We start from the raw sequence: 17,921 nt of genomic DNA on the forward strand, positions 1-17,921 counted from the left end.
CTGATTTTCATGAAAGAAATAAAAAGCATTAGTTGCCTTCTAAAAGAAAGCTTCTTAAAAATAGTTTCTAAGTAGTAGCTTTATCTGTTTTAAGTGTATAATACTCTGTTCCCCTTCTCATTGACAGAATTCAATAAAACATAAATAAACCTTAATCCAACCATTCTACATTTGGCATGGGCATATTATTCCTTAATCAATCAAAATGCAGGAAAATATGTGATTTTCTAAAATGTGTCAGGCCTTTATTTTCATCCTCAATAAAAGTGGAAACTTGGAGCTATTATCTAGGTAACTCTAAAAAGCACTTTAAAAATTATATGAGTTATAGCAGTTTAGATGTTTTCACCAAGGATGAACCAAGGTACTTTTTATAAATATTTTTAAATGTTAAGAATATCTATATTTAAAATAGCTAACGAAAAGAGCTGATAATTTGTCTTATGTGAATGAATTTAAAATAATGTAGTAAGTATGACAGTACTTACTTTGTATTTTGAAATGTAAATTCAACAATATTGAGATTTGCCACTTCCAGGGCATGATAAGCAGAATCAGCAATATCTAGGCATATCCAGAAGTCCTAGACTAAATCCTTTGTTCTTTTTCAGAAATAAGCCAGCAGCATGATGTTAAATTTTCAAAATTGTTGATTTTTATAACGTGATTATAGGAAAAAGAAATGTAGGTTTAACAAAAGGCTTTTAGGTGTGATGAATTTTTGTCTGCAAAAGTTTCAAAATTGTGCTGGGGTTTATTTTTGTTTCCTTTTGATTTAATGAATGTGTGGGTATAAATAGAGTTCTATTTGAAAGCAGTTAATAAAGAATTAGAGTATTTATGGTGACAGAAAAATAAGAACTTTAGTGTTGAGCGATTACCATGGTTGTTTTGCCAACTAGCTATAAACATGAATGGAATGACAATTTAAGCACAGACCTGCACTTCTGTATGATAGAAGACAAAATGTCATGGATTTTAATTCATTATCTGCTAACTTCAACAGGTACTTTAAGCTTTGCTAATTTCAATTTAACTCATTAGTCTTTGGTTTTCGAAAACTGCCATCTCTGTTTAAACTGTCTTAATTGTTAAGGCTTAAGTCATGCCTATTTTAGAATGTCTAATTTCAAGATTTATAAAGTGCTTGCACAATATTGTATTAAATGTACTTTTAAATATTGATTTTATACATATATTGTATATATAAGTATATACATTGTCTCTGTATATTTACATATTTAAACATGAAAAAATATATGTGATTTACTATTAATATTGATAATTCAGAACTATAAGTATCAAAGAAGAATATTAGGAATGGATACATTGCCTGTCTGTTACTTTTCTTAAAAATCTAATTTTAGGGGAGGAGTACATTTAGATTCTGTTATCCAAACATGCCTTATTTATAGATCATAAATACTTACCAATTACTTATTCATTCCAAAAAAATTATCCAACACTCTGTTGGACAACTCAAAAGAGTTTATAATTTGGCTAAAGTTATGAGAGGAAACTGAAGATAATTAACAGCAACCTATCCTACTGTCACATAACCCCTTCCTATCCTTTGTTTCCTTTGTAACACTGTTTCTAACTACCATCTACCTCTCCTCCATTTAAGCCATTAATGTTTATGAGGGTCATAATGGAAATATTATATATCATCTAGCTCTGAATGCTACGTCTTCTAATGTTCTGCTCTCATTTTATAAATGGTAGGAAGTAATTACAAATGTCATCGTATAATTGCAATGGAAAATTATCTTGAATCTGTGTGTGCTTTTAAAATGACTTTTTAAATTCGAGTGAAGAGTTTTATTAGCAAAACACCAACATTAATTTCACATTACTTTTCAGCTAGAAGCTGAAACAAATATATCCACAAATACACATTAATATTTGGCCATATTATATTTCTGTACATACTATTATACTAGTGAAGGAGATAGAATTAATTTACTCAAAACCCTAAATATTTATATACTACATTTAACATTCATCAAATACTTGCATACTAAAAAAATTTAAAGATAAAATCTGGGATATTAATTTATTTGATTATTATTTTGTTTTGTTTTTCTAAGTACTCAAAATCTAGATTTGTCAATCAGGACATGTCTATACAGCACTTATTTTGATAATGATATATACTAATAAACTATTAAAAGACCCTTAATATCTTAGTCTATACTGCTAATCATTGATCTAGTGTCTAGGTAATTTAGGGATATGTGACTGTCACGTGTAAGTTCTCTCACCTCCCTTCTCTAGCTTTAAAATATTCCCTCATATACCACTTTCCATCTTCTGTACTCTCATAAGAGAACGGAAACTTTCCAAAGCTGAACATTAAACCTAAGGTTGCTACTCCAGCTAATTCTTACTTATTATAAACTTTGCTTCATGTCTCATATTTCTCTCTTCCCTTCTACTTTCTCTTTAAACAATGCAGATATTTTCCATTATTAAGCAGTCATCCCTGTTTAATTCTGCTACTTCTAGTAAGCTCCTGCCCCAGTCAACCAACATTCTCCATTTAACTATTTTTACTCTCATGTGCACCCCAATATAACTGGTCTCTTGTAGGTGAATAGCAAATGATCTTCTAATTTCTAAACTCAATGGCCTTTTCTCAAGCTTCTTACACTTGTTATAGTTCATATGCTTTCATATGACATTTTTCTTTCTTAGACATTTATAACATCCTATTTCTTCTCATAAATATTTAGTCAATCTATCTCTATTTTTGTAAGTCCTCGTTCTTTTCTTTCTATACTTCCTTATTTATCAATCTCACCTTCTTAGATATTGGCATTATTTTCTTTAGATGGCAATAATAAGAATTAAAAAGAAAAAAAGCCTGAAATAAGGTGAGTTTGTAAAACCTTCTTACCCTAAATTTAGGATTAAAAAATAGTCAAAAAATGTCATCTTCAAAACTCTACGTTTTAGAAAGTGAGAAAGAAACTGATAGGCTAGGTAACACTTTTCCAAAAACATAACCTTGAGTACACTTGCTGCCGTATTAGATAAGCAGTGCCCAGACTTCCTGGCACCGAGGGCCGGTTTCGCGGAAGGCGGGTTTCCGCGGACGGGGACGGGGACGGGGCGAGGGCCACGGCTGCAGGTGACCGGCGCGCATCACGCGTGTGCGCACCTGCCCGCTCGCCGCGCCCGGCGTCCCCGCCCGGCCCCACCCAGACTGTCGTGGAGGCCGCGCAGCCACCGCCCGGTCAGCCGAGGCCCTGGCGGGCGCAGCCACCGCAGCGCTCGGAGCTCGGCGACAGCGGGCGGACGCGGCTCGAGCAGCGGCTTCCCCCGCCGGTCTGCGCACCTGCCGCTGGGCGGCCCAGCAGGGACCCGCAGGGGTTGGGGACCACAGTAGTAGATGAAGAAACTATTAACAGAAATGAGTGACGGTTACGACACTCAACCATTCCAATGACTTTCGAACCCCCTTGTCTATCTTTCTGCCTCTGATTGCTCTGTCCTTCCTCCAAAACCCACAGCATCAGCATCTCACCCGCACGAGGGCAGCTTCTACTTGATGACTGTCTGCTGCGTGGTGGACTCTCACAGCTCCTTCACCGTCTCTGCAAAAATGACTGCCAAATCTTAATAAATCCCTCTCTCTCTCGAAAGTTCTAGATCCCCATCCTCAATTGCCTACATGCCATGTCTGTCTGTCTACCAGCACCTCAAATTCATAATCTGCAAAACCAATTCCAATATTTCATCTATCTGGATTCCAATCTGACTTTTTTCTTGATATAATTGTTTTGTTAGTTTTATTTCCATATTTCCAGCCATCCGGGCTCTAAGTTTTAGAATGCTTTTCACCTCTCTCTCAACCAATGTGGTATTTCTTTTAGCTTCTACCTTCATAATTAATTTTTCATCCAATCAGGCAATTCCTTTCACCTCGCCAAATCTCACTGCTGGTTTTCCTTTCATACCACATTTCTTAACTGAGAACATGACCCACACTGTGATGTCTCTGTGACCTGTACTTCACAGAGGTTCTGAACTAATATTCCCAAACCCGAATTTCAATTATAGATCTCCCATGTTAATCACCCCCATCAACTACCCATTATATGCTGCCACACAATGCCCCCATATTCTAGCCATGCATATTTATTATTCCTCCAATTTTGTAGGCACAATCCTTCCTTTCTGCTTTTGCTCATTCTATCAGTCCCTATTGCCCTGTCTCATCATCTTGCCTTATTAAAATCACTATGATTCAAGGGCTCTGCTGTAGTCAGCGAAGTATTTCCTTTTCATCCCATGATATGATCTAGGAACCCCCATAGTACTTTCTTTGTACCTCACTGAAAGCAATCATATTCTACCTTGTATTATTATTATCTGCATAATTTTCCACTGCCTGCTCCCCATTCTTGATTCTAGACTCATTGAGAAAAAAGTCATACAAAGTGTGTAGCTCTTTATCAAATAGGGGTCTGTAAATATTTGTTAAATCGTGTTAGCCAAACATAGCTTCACCAAAAATTAAGATAATTTATTAAAATAATACCTAGCAGACTTGTTGCTCCCCTCAATATTTTTGTACAAGTTAATAGGTTGAGAATAAGAAAAAGTTAGATCATTCCCTTTGACTTCCTCTCTATAATCATGCATATAATGGATAAATAAATCCATGGGAATTAGTAGAGCATTTTTAAGTCACCCACGAAAACATTACTATAACACTAGTTTTTTTTATCACCCACTAAAGGGGCTCAAAATAATTAAACTGATTTATGAAGAGCTTGCCTTATCCCAAAGTATGAATTATAAATAAAGGAATATGGAGTAAATGCTAGCAACACATTCTATCAGCAGAAAACTGCTAATTAAAATAACTTACCTTATAACTAAGATAACCAAGTAGTATTGTTTCAAATAGGCTTATCAATGCCACTGAAACCTAAAATGTAAATTATAACTTAATGAGAATATGCAATAAAATTAAAATATATATTCAAGATTATAATATTAATATTAATTTTATTTTTATTACACATATATATACAATATAGGAGGTATTAGGAGGCACTTTAACTTCTATAAACAGGTGGTGGGCTACTGGCAATAGTTTTCTGCCCCCCTGCACGATAGCACAGTTTTCATAACTTCTAATATTCCTTAAAAATCTTTTTTATTATTCAAAATGTTAAGGTAGGATTAGAATGGTCAGACTAGCTGGAGTCTACATGATATGTACAGAAAAGGGTCATTTTGTGTGTTCCTAACACATACAATCACACACACTGCCCTGCCACAAATAACTCCCTTTGGCAGCAGCTGTATCACCAGCTCTGCCAAAATCAGCATTTCACTTCAGAAAATACAGAAAATAAAAGAATGCGAGCTTCAAGGTGAATAATATATTCAATCCTATCATCCACACCAAACAAAATGAAATGATAACATCCATGAACACTAAACAAAATAGACCATATCAGCATTTTGAGATACTTCCAGATTTTATTTGAATGAACTTCATAACCATTTTCTCCTTTTGCAGATGGAAGTCCTGCATCCTCCTAGACATTGTTTTGTCTTTCTCTACATTCTCTATTGTACATACAATTTCTACTGTTGCCCAAAAATCTATCACTGCAACAGAAAAAGTAACTAGAAAAGATAATGGAATTATTCTGTGTTACATACTCTAATAAGCACTTAAGGACAGATAAATTGAATCAAATAAGCACATACAAACAGGAAATGACTCTGATAAATATATTTGTTCATAGATTTTTGAGGTTGAAGACAATCTGAATGAGCAGATACTCTTGAGATTAAATTGTGTCTCCTATTGGAATAAAATCTTTGAATTTAAGTGAATATTCAAACATGAGAATAATAAAAAACAGATGAATGTGTAACAGTCTAAGTAAAATATGTTCAGAAGTGCATGCAGTAGCCAGGAATTTGTGATGGTAGAAAACTCAAACTTCTTTGGTTTCTTCCACAAGTCCACTAAATCATCCGTTTTCTCTTCTAGAGGTACAGTGCTAAATAATTGCTAGAATATTTTTATCATAAGGAACTCAAAGTACTATTTAAAAATGAGCATTATTATTTTAAAATATTACTGTTAAATAAAACAATTTTAGTAGATCAAAATATATTTCAAGATAATATATGACTATTCATGAAATATTAATTTATTTTTAATGTGTACTTAACTGAAGGATAATATAGGAATCTGGTTCAGAGATTAAATGGCTATATTTTTTAAATTTTAACATTGATCATTGGTTATTTATTTGTGCAATGACTTTACACGTGGACATTAACAGTGTAAACAAGACCACATATAACCATCAAGGTATCTCAATTTGAATTTAGAGGACTAGACATTTTTAATGAACACTTTAATATTTGAAAGGGTTATTTATAAATTAATGTGACATGACAAAAAAGTCAGTGTGAAAAAACATAAAAATGACTTGACTTCAACAAAATATGAAATATTCAGACATAGTAAAAATTTGATTTCATAGTTATGATCACAATGCATACATACTTAAAAGATTTTGGTAGCACATACAAAATGTACAGACCTCACAATCATGATGATTGTAAAAGCAAAATAAAACATTTAATTTAAAAGTATTTTAAAGATTGTTTTAAAGCAATAAGTCTTAAAGTCTTCCCCTTTCCTCCAGACTCAATTGTATTCTGATCTCCAATTCTTTTTTATGTTAGTGATCCTATTCTTCCAATTTATTTGTACTTTAAAAAAAATAGAAAATAAAAAGGATCTGTAGGAGGTAAACAGAAGTAGAGGAGGTAGAAACTTGTAAAAAGTCTGTTGGGCATGAAAACCAGTAGAAAAAGGAACAATAGAAAGGTACCGGGGACTCTAGGGAACACCTCAACAATGCAGTTCAGACTTGCTGTTCTCTCTCATTTTTTTTTTACTTTTCCTTATGGACACCTTTTCCGCCAGGGCATAGTTTTTGTTTTATTTACAAAACTTACTGGTTAGGAACTAAGCTCTTACTATTGGAAATATAAGTTACTCTTTCATTTGTTCATTCATTTAACAATTACTTACTGAGATTCTATCATGTTCTAAGCACCAAGGATATAAGGTAAAAAAGCAAATATGGTTATGGACTCTTGATTAATTTTATAAGAATTATATAAAAAGAATAGCTAATGTAATTTAGGAAAACTTGTGAAGCCTTAATATACTGGTTTACTTTGGTTTTCTCCACACTCTCAAGAGCTCCTTAAAATCTAATCCTGAAAACCAGGAAATTCTCAAAAGGTAGGATGCAGGCCTCAGGTAAACGAGAAGAAAGAAATAAAAATGTCAGTCTAAGATGTGCATCAAGATTAATTCAACAGGAAGACGAACTCATTTTGAATATCAACAATTTTCTAATAGTATTTCTCTGTGAAATATGATTAACCCAGAAATATTAGGAATAAAACAAAATTGTACATAACCTGTAAGCCCCATAAAGGTAGACTTCTGTTCACCCAAAAGATATGAGACCTATAAAAAGAATAATAAGATGTTAGTTTTAAAAATGTGAAAAATCCATTTACTTTTAAAATTCAAGTTTAAAATGTTAAAATAATGCTAGCATAAAAAAGATAAATACTAGAGATTGGTAAGGGTGGTGGGAAGGGGTAATGAAGAGGTAGGTGTTGGTGAAGGGGTAATTTTGTTAAATAGAAGGAAAAAGTTCTAGTGTTCAATAGCGCAATAGGGCGACTATAGTTAACAATAATTTCTTATATTTCAGAATAGCTAGAAGTTTTCAAATGCTCCCAACATAAAGCAATGATAAATGTTTCAGGTGAATCGTGTCCCAATTATCCTGATTTGATCATTATATGTTATATGCTTGTATCAAAATATAACATGTACTCCATGAATATGTACAATTATTATGTATCAATAAGAAAATTGTTTAAAATTGAAAAAAATTAAAAAAAGATAAACTATCAACATTAACATTAAAAAAACTTTTTTGTTTTAGTTTTCTTTCTGCTAATGTTCATTTATATTCCACCGAAAACATGTTGAATTTCACTTGCGGTCACTGTTAATAATGAATGATCATATAAGGAGCCATCATTTAAAGAATGATATGGCAGGGCAAAAAACCCTCAAACCCTTTACTAGATAATTCTCCACTGAAAAATCACTTATGAGTCTCCTGTATACTCTAAAATTTTGTAGTTTTATGTTTTTTTTTGTTATTTTTGTAAACATTTGGTATAAATATTTGGGAATTACAAGTTGAATAGTGTAAATAATAATAAATAATAAAGTCAGTAACTCAGAGTACACAGGACAATAGCATTTCAGATTTTAATTTTTATAACATTTAACATACCACAAAAAAATAACCTGTGACTAGGGTTAGCGTAGAACATTAGGTGAGATAGATTGTCCTTAAGTATCTCTTAAAAATAATCATTTCTGATGTCAAAAAATGTTTATACTCTGCCAAGAACACAATAACACTTTTATGGTCTTACTAATTCTAATTTTCCACTATTTTTACCCTACCTCTATCTACATCATTTGATCTACAGTTGATTCAAATGGGAGTTACACTAATATACCCTACTTGGGTAAAGATAAAAATAGTCACATTTTCCTGTCCCCCCAAAAATATAAATAATAACTCCCCAAAACAAATAAAACAAAACCCACTCATTCTTTTTTTTTTTTTTTGACACAGTCTCACTCTGTCCTGGGCTAGAGTGCTGTGGCGTCAGCCTCACTCACAGCAACCTCAGACTCCTGGGCTCAAGTGATCCTCTTGCCTCAGCCTTCCGAGTAGCCGGGACTACAGGCATGCGCCACCATGCCCAGCTAATTTTTTTTTTTTCTATTTTTAGTTGCTTGGCTAATTTTTTTCTATTTTTAGTAGAGACGGGGTCTCGCTCTTGCTCACGCTGGTCTCGAACTCCTGAGCTCAAACAATCCTCCCACCTCAGCCTCTCAGAGTGCTGGGATTACAGATGTCAGCCACCGCGCCCAGCCCCACTCACTCTTTCTATTATGAAATAAGACAGGAGTTCCATAAAGTATTAAGTGTACATTTAAATCCTTAAGTCATTTTCTGTTTGGTAGTATGTTAAATGATAACAAAGAGCAATAAACTCTTCAAGACTCTTGTTTTAAAAAGAATGGCAAAACTTTAAAAAACCACTCAAAATAGCTACCTAGCATATTAGACTAAAGTGCTCTTAACTTCCAGAATGTCACTTCTACCAGGGTAAGTGACATTGTCAATTGTTATACACAAAACTTGTGATCTTTTCCCCAAATACTGGTCCTCTTTGTTTTTCACATCTCAGTAAATGGTATAAAATCCCATTGTGTTTGGCTACTCAAAACTTAAGCATCATCATAGATACTTTCCTCTTCTGTATCTGTAAATATTTAATTTATCAGTCATCACATCTTCTCAATGTTTCCCACCAAATGTCTGTAAAATTCATCTAATCTTTTCATCTCTACAACCACCTTATTCTAAGCTACCATTTTTCACAATTGGACTCAAGCAAAAACCTATCTGTGGGAGACCCTGCACCTTCTTTTTGCCTTCTACAATTTTTCTCCAAATTGCAATGACATTGATTCTTTCAAAATGCATTTTAGATCACATTACCCTGCAGGGTATGGGTTTGTACTTTTGTTAGGATAAAGACCAAAACTCTTGACATGGCAGTCTTAAATTTATTCAAGTGTTCATGCTCAAAGATTGATAGTGCTCCAAAATAAACTAACACAAGCTTGTATTGTATTAACAAATAATAAACAAAGAAACCAGGGTCATAAATTATAAAACTCTCCTAACCACAACAATCACTAGGACCTGAGTACTAGGTATTGTTCTAGGCCCACATTTCAAGAACATACAAAATTTAGTATGCATCCAAAAACAAGGTGACCAGGATATGAAAGCAAATTAGAGTCTTGCCAACATATTCAAAAGAATTTTCAGTAACTGAATCCTTTCAAAACACTGGAAATACTTAACCCCGGGTTAGACAAACTGTCAGGGGGTTGCAGAAAGGACTGATCGCTGATTCTTTGAGAGAATGGACATTTAGGGCCTTTCCCCCTGACATACACTGGCTGTGGCAGAGGTGACTTTCATGCATTATCAATATTCATTCTCCCTCTTCCATGGTACAGAGTTGAGTGCACAAAACCACTCTTCAGCTGGACTACATTTCTCAGTCTCTGTGTTGAGATACGGTAACGTGACTGACTCTCACATGAGATCTGAGTATAAAATATTTTAATACAAGTAAAAGTGACACCTGTCATTGTTGGCCAGGAATTTTAAAATTACACGTGCCATCTCCATGCTTTTTTTCTTTTTCTGAAAGCTGAATGCAAAGGATGCAGGCCTGAAGACAACATGTAGCTGGAAAATCCAAGTGCTTTGCACATGTAACATTATACTCACCACATTATGATGTGTATTATGTGTGTTTGTGAGTGTGAATCACTATTTGGAGAAAGGGTCCACACTGACCAGAAACATCAGTATTAGACTCTCTATTAACTAAAAAAGTTCTTTTGAATTTTTGAGATTTTATGTTAGAGTACTTGGTGTTACTTTAATCTATAAAAATAGTCAATATACATGAAAGAAGAAAAGGTCTACATCGAAACATTTATTCCTATAGGTCATCAAATATTTAAAAGATGTGGCCAAAATACTATTTCTTCTTTTAAAAGTTGTTACCCTAGGCCGGGCGCGGTGGCTCACACCTGTAATCCTAGCACTCTGGGAGGCCGAGGCGGGTGGATCGCTCGAGGTCAGGAGTTCGAGACCAGCCTGAGCAAGAGCAAGACCCCGTCTCTACCAAAAATAGAAAGAAATTACCTGGACAGCTAAAAATATATATAGAAAAAAATTAGCCGGGCATGGTGGTGCATGCCTGTAGTCCCAGCTACTCGGGAGGCTGAGGCAGGAGGATCGCTTGAGCCCAGGAGTTTGAGGTTGCTGTGAGCTAGGCTGACGCCATGGCACTCACTCTAGCCCGGACAACAGAGCGACACTCTGTCTCAAAAAAAAAAAAAACAAAAGTTGTTACCCTAAGGAAGAAATAATCTTTAAAATTTGAATGTCACCTGAACACACCATTTGCTATATTAGGCACTGATTTTAAATGCAAATCCAAATATCATAAACTATAAGCATGTTCATGTGCTTCCTACTTTTGCCTCTACCATTTGCTGCTAAAAAGTAATAATCACTTCAACAATTTTAAAAGTGGAAACAGATGCATGAGTTTTGACACAGTGAAGAACTGTAAGCACCAGCAGGCAGTGAATCAATGCTGATGGCTCATGTTTCAATGTAACTTACAAACTACATGCTGCAGGTGTGTTTCCTTTGCTAACACCTTCAAATCATTCACTACACACTGTGCACACACCAGAGTTTGCCATTGGACAATGTCATACACTGACAGGAAAATTCTTTTCATACCCTTCAGTTAGTGCACACTGCAACATTTTCTTATTCCATTTTGATTCCTAAGAAGGGACTTAAAAATAAAGCAAAGCAGCACAAAATACTTGCAGATTTATCATGTCAGAAGCTCTAATTAAATAAATCTCTGCTTAATTAGCCTCATTATTTTAAAATAGAGCCTGTGCACATAAAGGCCATTTCTGTTTTTCATTAACCAATACTGCATTGACAATGGGAACTAAACAGAACATTGTACTCAAAATGGAGCCATAAGTTAGTTTGTTATGTTTTTTTAATTACAGTAATCTGATTTTTTAAATGTATATCCTCTATAATTATGGCTGAATATTCTTAGTAATATTACATAGAAGTTAATTGTAGGAAACTTTGTTCCTCTTAATGTTTCCAAATAATATAATTTTACTCTGCTGTCACCAACCAGTACCCTTTTACCCTTAGACGGATTCAATCATGCCTCATTTTAGGATTTTCAGTTCTCTCTAGTGTACATTTTATTATAAATCACCAAGTTTTAAACAACAATTCTGGTATGACTGTAGAAGAATTTGTTATATGAACCATTTTAATAACACAGACAGAAAAATGTGATAAATGTAATATGCACTGACATGTCCGGGAAGTGGCCCTCAATCGTCCTCATTGGGCATCACTATCAATAAAATTGTTGAGCATCATTCCATTAATTCATCAACATTCACCGACTTGCCATGTCCTGTGCCAAGTATGAGAGCTACAGGGCCAGACACAACATGGCCCCTGCCCTCGGTGGGCGTACAGAGAGCACAGAGAAGTGAATGGTAAAATCAAGGGTATCGTATCGGCTGTTAGGAGAGAAGTATGGGAGATGCTCAGAGAGCACCCAGAAGACAATCCTAACCCAAACTGGAACTGGGCTACAGGGAATGATACCTGGGAATGGTCTCAGATTAAATGTTATTCAAGAAGTTTTTGTTCTGAAGGTCCACAAGTCCTGAAGCAAGTCACAAAAAGGTGGGTTGTGAGGAGCAGGGGTGGGAAACAGATTTCCAAGAAGAGGGAGCAGAATGTTCAGAGGCCCAGAGACAGGGAGAGCAATGTACGTATAGGTTACTTCAAGGAGGTGAGCATGGCTGGAGTAGGAGGCTGGGGAGGTGAGGTAAGCAAAATTAGATTATAAAGACATTTTATTCAATCATTTCATTTATTCATTCAATCATTTAAAAAATAACTATTGGTTGCCTGATTTGTGCCAGGCTCTGGGGATTTAGACAATGATACATGCTATCATGGAATATCTCTTCTAATACATATGGTATGCATGGGAAACAAACAAGAAAAATGAGTGGAATATATAAAAGAAATAAAGGCACTGGAGAAAGAAATAAAAAAGAAAAAGATGAAAAAAACTATTCCAGGGAGTCTTATGAGGAGATTACAATTTTAAACAGGATGCTTAGTATGATTTTGAGTAAAGATCTGAGGAAGTGCGCCTTATGTTATCTGATGGAAGAGAATTCCAGACAGGAGGAAAAGTCCCTATACAGGCCCCACGCCAGGGTGTCTGGTATGATCCAGGAACAGAGAGGAGGCCAGTGTGGCTGGAGCAGAACAGCTGGGAGATGAACAGTGGGAGGTGAAGGTAAAGGGAAAAGAGAGGTGCCTGTAGGCTCTGGTAAGCGCTTTGGCATTCAGAGCAGTCACATCAAGATGTGACTTGAGTTTCACAAGAATAGCTCCTACACTAAGAATACACCAAAAGGGAGAAAAGGCAGAATCACGGGACTAATTAGGAGGTAGGTTATGCAGTAATCCAGGTGAGGGAAGGTGGCTTGCGCCAGAGTGGTGGCATGGAGAAGTGATTGTGTGTCAGGTATATTTTGAAAGCAGAAATGACAGAATTTTCTAAGGAGCTTGCATATGCTGCAGACAAATAGAGAAGTTACGAATGACTCCAAAGCATTTGGCATGAGCAACTGTTAGGATGGAGTTGTCATCATCTGAAATGTGGAAGGCTGTGAGTAGAACAGGGTTTGGGGGAAGGATGGAGTTGTCATTCACTGGGATGTGACTGGAACATGGTAAGTCTGAAATGCCTAGTAGACATCCAAGTAGGAAAGTTGAACATGCAGTTGGAATCTGGGGAAATGAGAAAGCACTGTCTTCCTGTGGTCACTGAGTTAAACAGGGATAGAAGACATAACAAGATTAGTCCTGAGACTCCCAAAATAGAGAGTGGCAAACATGAGAAAATCTCTGCTTCTGTAAGTGTAAGGTGAGAATAATAAGATTAAGTCTATATTAAAGGAAATAATACATGTAAAGCAACTAGTTTAATGCCAGAAAATATCAGGAGCTCCAAAACAAACAATCTTTTCACAGGTTGAAAATTCTGTAAGGGTACTGAATGTTCTTATGCATCTCTGTATATCTTCATTTATAGCAATGTGACAGGTATATGCTAAATATTCAATAAAGATATTTATATTACATTAACTAAATTATTTTATAAAGAATTATCACACAGATTATCACAAGATAAAACTTAACTTATTAATCTTTAACTTACCTCCAAACCTTTGAATAAGTACAGAATCATGTTTATTATCTAAACAAGCTAAAGAGTAACCAATTTAAATGCATATTATGAGCTCATTTTCTATTTTATCTTGATCTTTTCACATTAAATTTTCTTAGTGAAAATTTCCACATAAAAAAATAATTGTACACAAGTTAGTTATCAAATTTAAGTTCTCTTCTTTGAAAAGTATTATAAATTTAGTAGGCTGGACAGGGGTCCGGGATGGTGACAAAGTAAAAATTATGCATGCGATTACCCAAGCCGTCCCCTTCCCTACTGCTTCTAGCAAAGGACAGAGCCCAATAAGGAAAGTCCATAAGTGAATAGGAATACAATTTAATAACAGCAACACGATTATGAATGAAAAATAAGTTAAATTAATAAATTAATGTCATTTAACTCAAATAAGATAAAGAACTGCACAGGCTAAAACTGCGACTTGAGATAGTTATGCATCCCAATTTTTGCTGGAGTATTTACATTCAAGGGTATTAACTACCGTATAACTGGAAATATCTCCAAAGCTGGCATACAGTAGAATAAACCTTTTGGGCATATATGTAAATAAAAAATAGAAAGTCCTTCAGGCCTTTAAAGAGATTAACTCATATTAAACACCAATTACTTAGAACACTTTAGCAATAAAATTTTTATGGTTCAAAGTCCAGTATCAGCATTATACAAATAGATAAACAATAAAAGAAGAGATGCTTACAAAGAACCTACAAGAATTGCATCATGTAGTGCCTGTAAATCAGATCAATTTAATTTGTGAAAAACACCTAAAATGTCCTTGAAAAAATAGGTTCTACATAGCATTCTTTAAAATGTGATACAATTCAAAATAATCCAAAGAATTTTGTTGAAGGTCAAGGATACCTTACCATTCGTTTCCTTGTGAAGGGCTTTCTAGTAGTACTCGGATTATGTATAACAAGCAGCTTAATAATTTGAGAGAAAAATTGAACAGGCGTATTCTTAAACCTTTAAACAAACAATAAAAGTTTGATTTTCATTTGAACTTAGTTCACAAAAGACTAAAAAGAATTGTCAAAAATATCAACTCTAAGTACAGCACTTAAATTGTATTTAGAAGCTACAACACTATAATTGTCTAAACTCTCTGAAGTTCTTGGTAGCTGAATTTTAATTATCTGAATATTGAAACAAAAGTGAGTTTGACAGAATGCATGAACTGCAAATGACAGTGCATATTATACACACTGAGAGTAAATCTAGGTTTGAACATTCAGAAGCTACAAAATTTATGTCCAGTTAAGGTTAGTTCGAGTATGCTTATCAAGTTGAATCATTTTACATATCCATGATTTTGGGATAAAGTTTAGCTAGCTAGAAAATCCAGCTGCTTATAGATTCACAGGTTAAGTTATAAATCTTGTACCTTCAGAGCACCTTATAGATTTTATTATAGAGAAATTATAATGATACTTATATAATTATATGTTACACATTTGATATTAATTATATAATTATATTATGATATCTTTATAATTATCATATAATTATAATTATACAAAAATCATAATAGCATATGCTGGGAAATTCTCTCTCACACACACACACAAATTTTTAGTTCAACCAATTAAATTTTATTTTTACCTAGGTTATATACAATCATGAAATCTTAAGAAATCTTGTTGGAATTAAGGCTGCCACGTACGTCTCTTTTAAACTGTGTAGGTCACAATTATGTAGCCTGTGATATTTAATGATGATGAAGAGTAATTAATTAAAATATGCATAAAGTCTGATTAATAGGAGCATTACCTTTTCTGTAATTATCCAGTGGCATCTGATTCATGCATTATGAATAAAATTTTGATAAAGAGCTTCCTATAATTATTACTTAATAAAATCTAAAAATGAAATGTCACTTTTTTCTACCCTGCTGTAGGTGAGTGTACTTGTGGTAATATTTCTTAACAGTAAAAAGGTTAATGCTTATTAATTGTGGAATTTTTCCTCGGTTTTCCTATTAAAATATTGAGTACATTTTATGGGTTAGCTTTCTCACAAAGTCTTTTAAATCATTAACCAAATTGCGCTGCTTTTATAGAAATGGATCCCCTCAAAAGACTGCTTAGTCAGAGATGACGGCTGGTGAAGTACTCAAACAACGCAGCCGTGTTTTCTGGCCTGCAAAGACAGGACTGCTAGCATTGAAAGCAGGGAAACCTTCTATTCAGCTGATGTGGCCCTTTAGGTAATATCTGTTGATGGGGTTTCCCTGGAGATTCTATAAAACTGGGTTAGAAAGGCATTAGCTATTTACTAGCCTTAACCCTGAGGCTAGCCTACAAGTAGGAATATCTGACCACTAGGCCTTAAATATTGAAATATTCCCTCTACTCAGTATTTGGGTAAGTTCCCATAAGTCAGGCTTCTCTCTTTGAATCCTACCTAAAAGAGGCACCAAATTTTGACCACCTCAAGAGGATTCAGTGGTCAAAATTCACAAAGTCTACACCTATTTAATACGCAGACCTCTCCATTTCTTGTGGATATTTTAAGCAATAAAACATTGCATATTAGTTTATTACATACGGCTTTTTAAAATATGTGGTATTATGGAAGACAAGTATTACGGACACTTTAACTTGAATGGACTGAGGAGGGCAGTGACTATGCCAATTTCTAGCCTTCTTGAAGTTGCAATGTTTCCTAAATTTGTTTGATGACAAAAATCGCTGGAATATTAAGCTCTGAAATTAACTCTACACTTCCTGATTCAAACTCTCCACGCTGAGCATCCCCAGGAATCTGCACATTTCAGAGCCCCTTAGATATGCTTCTTAATATTAGGCATGATGGGAAAACACTAAACTCTTCCTTCACTAAATCAAATAATTATTCCCTACTGAGGTCTATCAGAATCACCAGAGCTTTCTCAAAATACGTATTAGATATTCTTCACAGTTAAAATTTACAGACCCCTCATTTATTTTCCTTAATGTTTCTGCTAACCCACATAATCCTCAATGAGAAGTCTACTTATTGATGTGGGACTTGGAGAATTAAAGATGTTCAAGAAGCATTTACATCACTACGTGTAGTGCCTACAGTTTTGTAAAATTTTACTGCTTGGCAGATGGGCAGACAAGATTACCAATTTTATTCTATATAAAAAGAATTTTTCAAAAGATTGCACAATTGACATTTTTTGAGGTAAATATATGTACAAACACAAAGAGGGGAATGAAATGAATGACTTACTTGATCTCTGGTTCTTAATGAAAAATAATTTTAGTCTCTCTTTAAATGTGTTTTCATTCATATAGAATTCAACTTGTACCCTGAAAATAGAAAACAAAAACATATAAATTTATGCAAGTTCAATTATATCTTAATTTTTATGAAGATTAACACATATAAACTGGTTGTGCAATTCTCGAATTAACCTAAAGACTAATATATACAAAAAATTATTTGATTTAATGCATTTATATATTTGAGTGAATTCCCTGCTACAGAAAATGAGAATTGAGTAAAATATTGATTTTTAGCAGAGAAGCAGTTACTTCCTAATTTTAAACAGATAGTCATTTCAAATATCATATGCAGTCAATTCAATTGTCTGTATTAATGAACGTAATAAGTGGTCTGAATGATTCAAAACAGCAAGAACACAAAAGTGTTTTGGGAAAGATTTTGAATCAAGGTTTTCTCACTTTTTTTTTTCTGTTGTAAGAATCAATTGAAGCTTGAAAAATTCAATTTGGGCAACACCTTCCCAGATCTACTAAATCAGAATCCTAAAGAACAGGGCCTGAAAATTGAAACTTAATAAACCCTTCACTGCATCTAGGGCCTATTTGGGACACCATACTACATAA

At 34.3% G+C, this 17,921-nt stretch overlaps 1 protein-coding gene across 1 annotated transcript in view; it reads right to left on the minus strand.

Annotated features, from left to right (window-relative positions):
- KCNT2 (potassium sodium-activated channel subfamily T member 2) overlaps positions 1-15,889 on the minus strand; it is a 210,412-nt gene extending 194,523 nt beyond the window's left edge. Inside the window, exons 1-4 of the mRNA XM_045536512.1 lie at positions 15,856-15,889; positions 14,952-15,051; positions 7,480-7,528; positions 4,880-4,939 (exon numbers count right to left, since the gene is read on the minus strand). Of these exons, the coding sequence (XP_045392468.1) occupies positions 4,880-4,939; positions 7,480-7,528; positions 14,952-15,051; positions 15,856-15,889 (243 nt within the window). The remainder of the gene's footprint in view (positions 1-4,879; positions 4,940-7,479; positions 7,529-14,951; positions 15,052-15,855) is intronic.
- Positions 15,890-17,921: the final 2,032 nt, after the last annotated feature.

This window comes from Lemur catta, chromosome 23 (assembly GCF_020740605.2).
Source record: "Lemur catta isolate mLemCat1 chromosome 23, mLemCat1.pri, whole genome shotgun sequence".
NCBI lineage: Eukaryota > Metazoa > Chordata > Mammalia > Primates > Lemuridae > Lemur > Lemur catta.